At 38.0% G+C, this 12,599-nt stretch overlaps 2 protein-coding genes across 2 annotated transcripts; one reads left to right on the forward strand and one right to left on the reverse strand.

Annotated features, from left to right (window-relative positions):
* The first annotated feature begins 217 nt into the window (after positions 1–217).
* On the forward strand, positions 218–3,978 carry LOC131026780 (uncharacterized). Its single transcript, XM_057956751.2, has 3 exons — positions 218–988; positions 2,135–2,442; positions 2,760–3,978. Exons 1-3 carry the CDS (start codon positions 942–944, stop codon positions 3,860–3,862), a joined length of 1,458 nt encoding a protein of 485 aa, XP_057812734.2. The 5' UTR covers positions 218–941; the 3' UTR covers positions 3,863–3,978.
* A 3,179-nt stretch (positions 3,979–7,157) lies between these two features.
* On the reverse strand, positions 7,158–7,562 carry LOC131858471 (uncharacterized). Its single transcript, XM_059211720.1, has one exon. The coding sequence runs from the start codon at positions 7,560–7,562 to the stop codon at positions 7,158–7,160; it is 405 nt and encodes a 134-aa protein (XP_059067703.1).
* Between the last annotated feature and the right edge of the window lie 5,037 nt (positions 7,563–12,599).

Below are 12,599 nucleotides of genomic sequence, written 5' to 3' on the forward strand. Positions count from 1 at the left end.
TGAAGATGTAATTTTTTTTTTGAAGTAATAGAAGAAATATTAATCCATCAAAAAAATCTTGATCAAAAAATCTACAATCTGATGAAGTCTTCCCACTTCAAATAGCTTATTCAAATTATCCACCTTCAAATTGTTTTCAAATAATTTAATCAGGAATTGATCTATGGTGGAGAACTTGTATTATGGAAAGACAGATCACAAGATCAAAACTGCAAGGATAGGGTATGTGTGCCTTGCCTAAATTGATATATGGTGGAGAACTTGTACTCTTGAAAGAGACATCATAATATCAAAACCTACAAGTGTAGCGTAGGGTATGTTAACATCGTTTGAGCACAGTTAGATTCCCCTTCAATTTGTATGCCTTAATTGTACCACAATTAAATTAAATGACAAATCATTTGTAGATGGAAAAACGGATCATTTGTTCCATTTCCAAACTGAATTAAATATACTCATACACTGCACATTCATGATCAAGTGGAATGCTGCAAAAAAATGAAGAGAAGCTTAAAAACCCCAAATTTCTATACGTATGTATGTGCAGATGTAAACAGAATGCATTAAGGGCTCATACACTGCACATTCATGATCAAGTGCTATGCTGCAAAAAAAATTAAGAGAAGCTTAAAAACCCCAAATTTTCTATACGTATTTATGTGCAGATGTAAGCAGAATGCATTTAGGGCTCCTTATTAGCCATATACCACGAAGGGGTTTCAAAGAAAACCAGGGTAGCTGCCAAAGAAGCAAAACCTAAATGACACCAAAAGGCCAGAGAAGCGGCGATGCTTGTAGACACAGAAGCAGCAGGGACCTTGACGGGTAAGAAAATGGCGGAGCCCTCTTCAGACAGAACAATTGCCATAGAAGCGTATGTGTGGGAGCTACCTGGCGCAACAGCGTTGCGACGGCGGCCGCCCTGAGACAGAAAAGCACGCATGGTCTTCTGGCCCTTGTCAAAATGCCTCTTTGTGGCGCTAGTGAAGTAAGATAGATTGCCTCCTCTCTCACCTGTAAAATTGAATCCTTCGCCTTGTACTTATCGAGTCAACAAAACAATTTACAAAATTGGATTTAAAGCTGCTCTTTTAGAATCAGATCAAATTAGATATGACGCCCATTCCATGGATAGATTTGATATGTTTTTTTATAGTTTCAAATTCTGATTGAAGATTTGATCTGTGAGTTCTAATCAGGCTGCTTCTGACGAATCAAGAAGACTTACGCTCTATGTAAAGGGTTACCTGTTATAAATTTGATGTCATTTTGGAACGATTCTTAATTTCTGCTATATAAAATTAGCCATTCTTAGCCAACTAGCTAGGGTGCTCCCTATGCTTTCTTTTTTTTTTTTTCTTTTTTTTATTGTTGGTGCTCCCTATGCTTGCTTGTTCTTCTTTTTTTTGTTTTTTTGGTGCTCCCTATGCTTTTGCTTATGCAATTTTTTTGGGAGGTTAAAACTGTGCATAAATATGTATAAGCTGAGCTAGGTGAATTTATGAAATGCTTTCATCCAGGTGCATGATTAGCGAAGTATAGTTTTTTTGGAGTATTTTTCGAGATTTGTTTAATTAGTGAAAGTTTTTGATAGGGAATAATTTTATGGTTATAAAAGTTTGCTAACTTGTCATAGTTTTGCCAGAAATTAAGCTCACGTTTAAGGTCTTGCTTCTTGCCAAGCTTGAACTCCAATCAATTTAAATTTAGTCTCTTACTTCTTGCCAAGCCTGAACTTCTATCAATTTTTAATTGCTTATTGGGGGACCTGCAAAAGATCCTACAAGTAGGAAAGGTTGGTATTTTATCAATATGTTTGCAATTCAGCGTTTTCATAGGTAGCATCATTATCATTTATTGGCTTTGCAGAGCAGGGATTTGTGGTTTTATGTATGAGATTTTACCTTGTGAATGCAAAGACTTAGATAATTTTATACAGGAATCTGCTACTGCATGGATAGTGGAAAGCTAAATATCTGCTGAATATTGTATAAGTTGAGCCATTTTACATGCAAATGTAATCACCGTAAGAAGACCAAACAGAGATCTTTAGTGAAACAATTACTTTCATTTGGTTTGTTGTAGTCTACAAATATTGTTTTAGGCTTGCCTGATGTAAAACACGCCTATGCAGGGAATTTAACTCTATTCTGGCTGAGGATTACCAATCTAGAGTGGCAATTGGATTTATTGTTATAGAAGGAATGGGTTGCATAACATCTAAGAAAGTTTTGAGAACAAAAAGCTTCCAGAATTTTCATCAATCATTTACTCCAGAAGCAGCAATGCCTAAAGTAGAAGAGCGCCTTCCTGCACAGAACCATGAGCAGTTTGTGGCTATGACATGCAATAACTATCTTAGCATGCAAGCTTCTGTTGCAGCAACACAGGAGACTTTGCAGTCTTCCATCAGCAAAGATAATGATGGTCAATCTTATTGCCGTACGTTACTCTGTTTATTTTACTCTGAAGTCAAATTTACTCATAGCTCATGGCACTGTCTGTCGTCCCTATGTAAACTGATTGTGGGTTGTGGCTTATTTTTCTCTTAAGTCAAATTTATTTATAGCTTATCGCCATTAGTGGCACTGTCCATAACCCCTACGGTAAACAACTAATGTGTTGACCAGAGCACACCAGCTGTATAAGCTCCTCCTATTGATGTCTTTGACTAGAAGCCAAATATATTTTGTAGCTAGGCACCGATGATTACTTTGACTAGTTTGCTCAACTCTAGTTTCATTGTTGGATTCTTACAGAGTCAGAAGAATGCAAGCCCATGGAGGACGAGTCAGAAGAAAGCAAACCCATGGAGGACGAGTCAGAAGAATGCACAGTTACAGAGGAGGACAGGCCAGAGATTATCAATACATGGGAGCTCATGGAAGGTCTGGAAGATAGAGACATTGATCATACTTCTGAGAAACCATTTGACAATGGTGAGCAGGAAAGAGCTTTAAGGACAACCGAAAGTTTGAAATTTATGGAATTGAAGGAATATGACACAATTATTGCGAGAAGAAAGGCTTCTCCGTGGAATAGGAAATCCAAAATGTGCCTCTATCATTTGGGTCACATGATGCCCTTAGAAATAGACATCAGTAGTCGGGAAAACAATCACCTTGTTGAGGCAAATGAAGGAAAGCTATATTCAGCAGAGATAAATTTAGAAAAACATCAATCTACAAAGCAGAATTCAAGGAAGAGAAATTCGCATGAAAGAGTTAAGTTTAGTGATCTTGGTCCCATCAGTATCCTATCTAATGATTTGGGTCACATGCTCTCAGAAATAGACATCAGGAATCAGGAAAACAATCACCTTGTTGAGGCAAATGAAGGAAAGCTATATTTAGCAGAGATAAATTTAGAAAAACATCAATCTACAAAGCAGAAATCAAGGAAGAGAAATTCGCATGAAAGAGTTAAGTTTAATGATCTTGGTTCCATCAGTATCCCATCTACTCTCAATTTTTCTTCAGTCGGAAGCGTGAAAGACTGGCCGAACAGTGGAGAACATCTCTATCCTGCAGGAGTAAGTACTACTAGTTCTGGCAGTTACATCCGTGGAGATCAAAGCTCAACTCCACGCACCGTTGGAAGCTCTGAGCAGTTTTGGATTGATAAAGCTGAAATCGAGATACATTCTTCCCCTGCCCATGAAATGAACAGAAAAGCAATGACCATCATAGACTCAGGTGTTTCTTCTTATTCCACCGTTTGTTGTAACTGTAGTCTTTCTGCCATCGTGAGGGAAAATTGGGAGGATTCTCTATTTGACCCAGAACTCATAGCCTCGTTTGAGAAGGAGCTTAAGCAGGTATCCGATGAGCAAGAATTATTATGCATCTCGATTGCCGTCTGAGCTGTTTACATTATTTTAGGCTTTTTGTACGAGAGCTTGCTCAACTTTAAAAAAAGCCTAATTAAAAAATGTAAAATAGAATTCAGGACCTGTTCTGATTGCAAGTATATTGATTAGGCACAATTGTATAAAGAATATATTTTTATTCTAAAGATAGAATGTTCTGCTATCGAAATGCCAGCAATGATTGCCATTGAACTAATTGCCAGGCTAATATCACAAACTATTATTAACGGTGACAAAATACATGCTCCGGTGAGATAGACCATGATTAATGAACTTCAGTGATTGAATTAGCCAACCATCATTATTTATAGTATGGTACAGCCACAGAACTATTTTCCCTGCATTCTGAAAAGATTGCTCTACTCATCTATTTTTAAATAATCTACTACCATCACAGTCTACTAGATTTAAAAATAGCCAACCAAAAAAGTAAAGATTTCATATTGTCTTTCTCTGAATCCAACTGTAAAGCAAGAAAATTTAAAAAAAGGGGGTATTTTAGATCAAAGAAGGCAAGCCCATTGTATTGGAGAAAAGAAGCAAAGCTTGGATAAGAAGGTTATAAGTTGATATTTTAAGAACTTTGGTTACCAAATGCCCATAAAAATTGCCTACCAATAAGCTTCCCAACCATTCAAATCCTGTTCTCAAAACTTAAAAGATATACATGGAATTGAAGTCATAAAGAGTGTGCCTTAAAGGATTCACGCCTCTTGTAAATTGTACATCTTCCCAACTTGAAGTCGTAATTTTGCGGATAGACTACTATGAAAGGCCAGATTAAAACCACCCTCAAATAGTTAGATTTTCAATTGTTGCAATGCACAGTAACAAGGGACAGGGTTTTGGAGGTAAAATTACATTTTTGCCATCGTTTTTAATCAAATTTTTGTAAGGCCGCATACCACAGTAAAAACTTAAAAGCCTCACATTTTTCCAGCTTTGATTATCATCAAAAGCTTAATGCTTGCCGTGAGGATCTTATATTCCATGAGTTCTAACTTGAGCTTTGATCACAGCTTAGTCTCCTTTTATTTACAAGAAACAAACAGTTTATTGTTTGTGCTGAAGTAATTGAAAAATGCCTAGCATGAATATATCTTAACCATGTTAACATTCTTAATTCAGCTGCTGTGCGTTGCTTCTTGCAGCATGGCTATTTGAACATCCATGGATATCAGACTGAAAATTAGCGAATTCCATTTTGATGGCTGCTGCCAATTTACATATAGCTAATGAATGTGGACACAAGGATACTGAAAGAGTCATTTGAAAAATCTGGCAGATGCAAGCTATGATAACTCAATATGTTCTTGGTAGAGCTTGATGCAAGAGCATCCTTCATTGACCACAATCCTCATCACCAAAAAAGTTAAAAAAATAATTAAATTCTCGACTTCGTCCTTAAAATTATTCTGAGGCAGTTATCCCGACTTCTATGATTCTAGCTTCTACACTTAATAGGAAAAATAAAATGTACCAACTACAGTTGATTTTTTTTTTCGGTCAATAAACGGCTAAGCCTCATTATATTAATTAAGTCCATATACATAAACAGAGTTTAATTTTCTTATTTTTCTCCAAACTGAAAAAAACCAATCAGAGTCTCCTTAAGAAACTGAATTCTATCTAACACAAAGCTAACCAGACATACGAGAGTTCATGAAAATGTATAAAAAGGAGACTTCTATAAGTCTCTACAGACTACTGATGATGGCCATTAACATCTATCACTATCGAGATTGTATGTTTACAAAAAATAAGGCCTATAATATCCAAAAGAGCAAAGCATTTTCAAAATCAATCATAAAATCCTATCTATGATTTGAAGGTAATCGGTCCTGAGAAGAAGTTGATGCCTGAGAGTGTCCACTGCCGCGCGGGCGACCCCTCCGTTTGCCTGGAGCTGCTTGCCTTGCGCAACATGAGCCCTTTTGTGGCTAACAAAACTAGTCGCTGCATATCTACACACCTCCTGCTCAATTTTGGAAGGGAGAAAACCATTTAACCTTGAGAAATTCACAAATTCCTCCTCCTTGTCTTTGTTGTCCAAATCGTTTGATAGCATCCTCCAGTTTAGAAACCTGATTGCCATTGCCGCAAGAGCCCTGTGCTGCTTTAAGGCAGGACCTTTGAGGTCCAGTAGAAATGGATAATAATTAATGACTTCCCCAGGAACAAAAAGAGAATCAAATCTCCTGGACGTCTTGACTAAATAATGCATTTGTCAATGAAAAGACCTCTTTGGCGATTTGATTATCCAGGAGAGATGCCACAAACTTGGAGGAGATGAAGGTATTATCCCTCAGGTATTCGTTCCTCTAATGTGCCCACTCCCTAAAATTAATTTGACCTCTAAGATAACTAAAGGCTCTGGCATGGGCAGTAATCTTTTGAGCCTAAGATCTGAAATCTCTTTGAAAGAGACTCGTAAGCTCTTCGAGGAAAGGGAAATGGGAGTGTCAGCTCCAAAGCAGGAGATAGGGCGTGGAAAGGCTCTAATGATGAAGCCAAAGGGGTCTTTTGAAGCCATCGTAGGGGATAGAATGAGGAGGAAGGGGAAGAATCGGAACCAGCTTTCGAAAGAGCTAGAAGAGCGGATGGAAAGACGAGAATGAATCGCCATAAAATAACTGTCCTTCAAACACACCACTACTTGCAGCCTTTAATGCAAGTTAACTCAAGTAGGATAACCCTAGAACGGAAGGTGGCGAGATACAAATTTCCAAGCAAGAGAAATTAAAGGCTCAACATTAGATTTCATTCCGCCGAGACAACTCATCATGTATGGGTCCTTTAGGCGACATCCTTTCAGTTTTGCAGGGGATGCGACAGATTTTGATAATGTCATGAATCTCTCGAGATGTACGCCAAAATGCTTCTCATTAAATGATTTCTGACAGCAGGTGAAAGAATTTAAAATGTCTTTCCGAAAAAAATAAAATAAAAATTTCCACCAAAAGCTTTGTTCATGTTGGGCGAGACATGGCAGAGGAGGCGCTGATTGCCAGCTTAGCCTTTGAAAAGGTACTTAAATTTCCAACAGGAACATTTGATTCAAGATAAATAGTCATTGAGAGTAGTGAGTCCCTTGTTTCTGATTAAAAGAACTTTTTATTCAAACTTTGCGTACCAATGAAGAGAGAAATGGTCCAGTCAAAGTGTCAATCACTGAGCTAATTTATGACCTCAAACTTATTCTTGAAGTCTATTGAATCTCCTCAATCTAAAGCTAGGTCGCTTTATCAAACCAGGTCGAGCATCAATCACTAGGACTGGTTACTTTAAATTATTCCGCCCACCAAGACAATTTGGTTCCATCTGCCACAATCTTAGAGAGGGCATTTGCCTCTGAATTTGCTTCTCTATAGACATGCTTGCAAGAGAAATCATCAAATCTGGACAATTCCTTCAAAATCCTTTCCAACAGAGCTTGTAGTCTCCAATTTGGTAATCTCATGGTTTTAACTGCATTAATTGCTATAGTTGAATCTCCCTCCACAACTAGATGTTTAGTCCCTCTACTTGAGCACTCTGAGAGTCCTAGCAATAAGGCCTTGAATTTTGCTATATTGTTGGTATTCGGGGGTATTGATCGAGCCATCTTTCCTATGAAGAATCCATTATGGTCCCTCACCACACATCCTATACTAGAAGCACTTGGGTTTCCTTTTGAAGCCTCGTCGAAGTTCATCTTTAACCATCCAAGTTTGGGAGGGGTCCAAGCTACACTATCTCTGCCATTACATTTTTTCCCAACATTAGGGGGAATTTTTAAGCCATACCACTTTAGTCTGGTTCTGTCATCCTAAGCCGTAAAATTTTTGCTTAAGCTTGTAGATAGGGCTAGACTGTTGTTGGTATTCTCCACTATTGAAGCTTCCAATGAATAAAGAATTGACTCTAAACTTCTTGCTTTTCCATCAAAAAGCCTTCTATTACGTTCTTTCCAGATCTTCCAGACAAGGCAGGAAGGAGAGATTTCCCAGAGAGAGCTGAGAGAACCATCATTTGGTCTTATTGGTCAAGTTTGATAAAGTGAGACTATGTCATTTGGAAGAGTTGTTATCCAACCTAATTTGGCCCATAGCCATCTCCAACACTTTGCCGAAAAGGGACAGTTGAGTAGGAGGTGGTCAATTGTTTTCTTCTTGAGCTTTACAAAGAATGCATCTAGATGGACCCTCAAAACCCATCATTCTAAACCTATATGCTATTAGATTTTCTTTTTTGTTGCTAGCCACGAAAAATGCTTGCCTTAGGGATAATTCTATTGTTCCAAAATAGTTTTTGAGGGATTCCTTGATCCTTTGAAACCCCTTGACTTGCTAGAGTTTTGTAACCATCCTTAGCACTATAGTTACCTGATTTAGATGGGATCCATATCAGGGCATCTGCTCCTTCTCTAAAGAACAATTGTCTCTCTTTGATTGACTCTATTAATTGGCTTAACTCAGCAAGGGGAAGAGGCAACCCCTCCAAATTCTTCCACTTCAAGTGTAGGATAGGGTTCTCCTTCTCAAAATTGACATAGTCCTTAACATTTTTCCCCCAATGTTGTTGTAACCACTATCTAGTAGTTGGAATGGATAATAAACTATCTAAACTCGGATAACCCCCCCAAGAGTCTTCCCAAAAAAGACTAGAAGAACCATCATGGACATCCCAAGAGACATAGTCAGCTATCAGATTTTTGCATTTGTTAATGAAGTTCCATATCCAAGAACCTTTTGGGTGATTAGTAGACCTTAAAAGATTAAGGGATTCGCCTGCTTCTACATATTTGGAATTCATCATTCTTACCCATCTTGCTTTGGGTTCTTTAAGCATCTTCCATACTAGTTTGGCTCCCAATGCCATATTTTGAATCTGAAGGTTGTGGACTCCCAATCCTCCTGAAGATTTCAGTTTGCAATTTTTTTCCCAAGCTATTAATGCAATTTTGTGCTTCACTTCAATTTTTTGCCAAAAAAAAATCCTCACCTTTTGAATGACATAATTATTCATTCCTACAGTTAGAGCTAAGTAATAAATTAAATAAATTGGAAGAGGTGAGATGACTACTTTGATGGACTTGAAAAGCACTAAGAGAGGGGTGAATAAGTGACACCAAATAAAACACTACTTCAAACAATAAATGATATATGAACTTAACCAAACATTTAAACAAAATACATGCTATCCAAAATGATATAACAACATCCACAAAAAGTAAAGCATCCACCATAACACAAGTGTTTATACGTGGAAAATCCAAATAGGTAAAAACTACGGTGAGATGGAACTCACAAGTTAACTATCTACAGTAATAGATAACTGACCGGTTAAGGTCTACAAAGTGCTCTGCTAGGAGCGAATCTTGTTAGAGATCCCAAAGCTTGACTAGAAACTTATACCCTGTTAAGAGTACTACCCTGTTAGGAGTAACCTCATTGGAGGATTTGAGAATCTAAACTAATGGATCACCTTGTTAGAGTATTTGTACAATGAAGCTTGTTAGAGCTTACTCAGTTAGGGGATTTGATGTTGTTGTAATGATTAGAAAACAACAAGAATAGTTTGATCTGTTCTAAGTAGCACAATACTTGCTTGATCAGATCCTTCTAAGTACATTCAACACTGCTCTTCATCTTAACACTTATCGCTCTTCAACAAAAGCTTTCACTCTTGATGCATATCAGTATTTGCATAACATCATAACCATACTCATCCTCTACATACCAAATGATTCACTAAGATGTCTTAAAATAGACATTCAAATCTTATGTTGGCCTAAGGAAATCAAAACACAATTTCCTAGGTGCAGTGTATCTAGACAAGTGATCAAAACTCATCACAAAAATTAGCGCTAAGAAATCGGTGCTGGTAACTCATCACAAAATCAGATACCGGTTAGGACAGTCAATAACGATTGGAACAAAACATGTGAACCGTTGTCCTAGAATCTTCCGCTTGATCTCCATCTTCATCTTCATCTTTATTTTGATGCCGAGTTAGTGTAGCCATAGGTTGTCTCTTATGCACATACCGGTTGACACAAAGTACCGGTTAGAGATAAAACCTTAAACATACCGGTTGATAGTGTAAACCAATTGAAGTTACACCGGTAGTCAATGTAATCATATGTGTGTGAGAGAGTGTTTCATCAATGACAAAATGTGATGAATACATTACAATCATCATCAAGCCAGCATGCTTGAGGCATAACCAGTCTACCCGCCCAAGATAACCACTTCCCTTTCCACGAGGTAACATTATGGTCCAACTTTATCTTTAAAAGATCCCACAATTTTGAGTTCCTCAGGCTCCTATCTATGGGATGCCCAAATAGATGCAAGGTAGAACACCCTTTTTGCAATTGAGAATCCTTAAGATCCTGTTCTCCAAAGGCAATGGTGTGGAGAAGAAGAAAATCTCTGATTTATCTTTGTTTCCTAACTGGACTGACACTTTGCCATAGGAGTCCAGGAGTGTTTGGAATTGACGTGCTTCTTTGGCTTTTGTTGTTCCCAACAGAAGGTTATCATCAGCATATTGTTGATACGTTGCTATAAAGTTGGAAGTTATCTTGATTCCTTCTAGCTCTCTGTTAGAGTGCTTTGCTTTAATGGCTCTTCCCAGGGCTTTAGCCATAATTATGAAGAGGTAAGGAGAGATTGGATCTCCTTGTCGAATATCTTTTGATGATGAAAAGAAGCCTTCTGGTGTTCCATTAATAAGAATTGAGAATCTAGGTGTAGAGATGCACTCAAAGACCCAATTAATCCATTGATTACTGAAACCAAAAGCCTGCGGAACTTTGCATAAGAAGCGCCAATCCACATTGTCATAAGCTTTGGATATGTCCAGCTTAATTATCACACCTGGCCTTTTCATGTTTTGAAGAGTGTGAATTGCTTCTTGAGCCACTATTACTCCGTCTAGAATCAAACGCCCCGGAACAAAACTTGTCTACTCTTTTGAGATAATATTGTCTAGCAAAGGTTTCAATCTATTTGTCATCGCTTTGGAGAGGATTTTGAAGACAGTATTGCAGAGGGAGATTGGCCTAAAGTCTCCTAGATGGATAGCTTTCTCCTTTTTTGGGATTAGCACAATAAAGGTGTTATTAGTTTCCTTGAGAAGATGGCCAGACCTTCTAGCATACTCCAGCGCCTCCACCAATTCTAGCCCAAAAAATTGCAAGCATTTCTTGAAGAAGCCAGTTGGAAATCCATCTGTCCCTGGTGCTTTATCAGAAGGGAGTTGGTTAAAGGGAGTTGGTTAAGAGCAGTTGTGATCTCCTCTAGTAAAAAACTTTCATTTAACTTCCCATTTTTCTCTTCCGTAATAATTTTTGGGATGCAAGATAGGAGCTTCCTCTGCTCCATTAGATTTGAGCCTTCCTCATTGAGGAGCTTTGAGAAGAAGCTAACAATTTATTTCCTTAAGGCCTTAGGATCTTCAATAGAATTGTTGCCTTGGAGTTCTAGCCTAGTGATCTTATTTATGCTTCTCCAGACTTTTGTTACATTATCGAAGTACTTAGTATTCTTATCCCCAACTTGCAACCAGTTCTCTCTAGATTTTTGCTTCCAAAAAATTTCTTCTTTGGATAGAATATCCTATACTCTGCCAACAATTGTTTTTCTTCTAAGAAGGAAGCATGCGACATACCTTCTTTAATGATTCTGTCATTCAAGGCTTCAAGTTGAGATTCAATATTCTTTTTAGTAGAGAATATATTTTTAAAATGTGATTCATTCCATTGTAGAAGCTTCTTTTTCACATATTTAAGATTGGACACGAAACAAAAAATCCTTGATCCCTCAAAGTTGATCTCTTTCCACCATTTTTTATATCATGGACAAAAAGTTAGGATCCTTCATCCACATGAACTCAAACCTTAAGGGTGGTTTCAAACAACATGTATCCCCTTAGAGAGAAAGAAGAAGGGGGAAGTGATCCGAGCTTGAGCATGGAAGAGCAGAGCACTCCAAGACAAAAGGGAAGGAAGTGAGATCTCCCAACTAGAAAATTCTATCTATTTTCTCCGCTATATTACATAAGCCTTGCCTTTGATTGTTCCAAGTAAAAGTGCTATACCTTGTTTCGATTTCTAGAAGCCCATTTCTGTCTATCCAATCATTAAAATCCTGTTGTGATCTGCCAAGTCTTGAGATAGCACCCCTTTTATCTCTCAGACCTCTAATGACATTAAAGTCCCCTCCAATAAGAAGATTTTGACCTTGAAGTTGAGAGATCACTCCATCTAGATTGAGCGAAATATTACGTCTACAGGAAGGGGATGAAGGTCCATATGCATTGAGCAAGAAGAAGGAGACATTAAATTGAAGAAGCAAAACTTTCACAAGTAACGAATTTCTATCAGAGGCTACTCCATCTAGCTGGACAAAGGAAGGTTTCCAAACTATCATAAGACCCCCCGAAGCACCATCAACTGAGACCACAATCTGTTGCGAAGCCTAAAAGAAGTGTCCTAATCCGGCACCAAAAGACTCTGCTTGCTGACAATCAAGTTTTGATTCCTGAAGCAAAATTATATCTGCATTCGTCAAGCGAATTCTTCTCTTAACCACCCTTTGCTTGTTAGGGGCATTGAGGCCCCTAACATACCACGACAATATTTTCATTGTTGTTCAAGAAGGGGGGATCCCTTCCCTACTTTCCACATGTCAGTGAGCTTGGTCCGAGCCTCATTCTCCCCTTCTTTAACTATCTGCTCATTGAG

Source organism: Cryptomeria japonica, chromosome 1 (assembly GCF_030272615.1).
Source record: "Cryptomeria japonica chromosome 1, Sugi_1.0, whole genome shotgun sequence".
In the NCBI taxonomy this organism is placed as follows: Eukaryota; Viridiplantae; Streptophyta; class Pinopsida; order Cupressales; family Cupressaceae; genus Cryptomeria; species Cryptomeria japonica.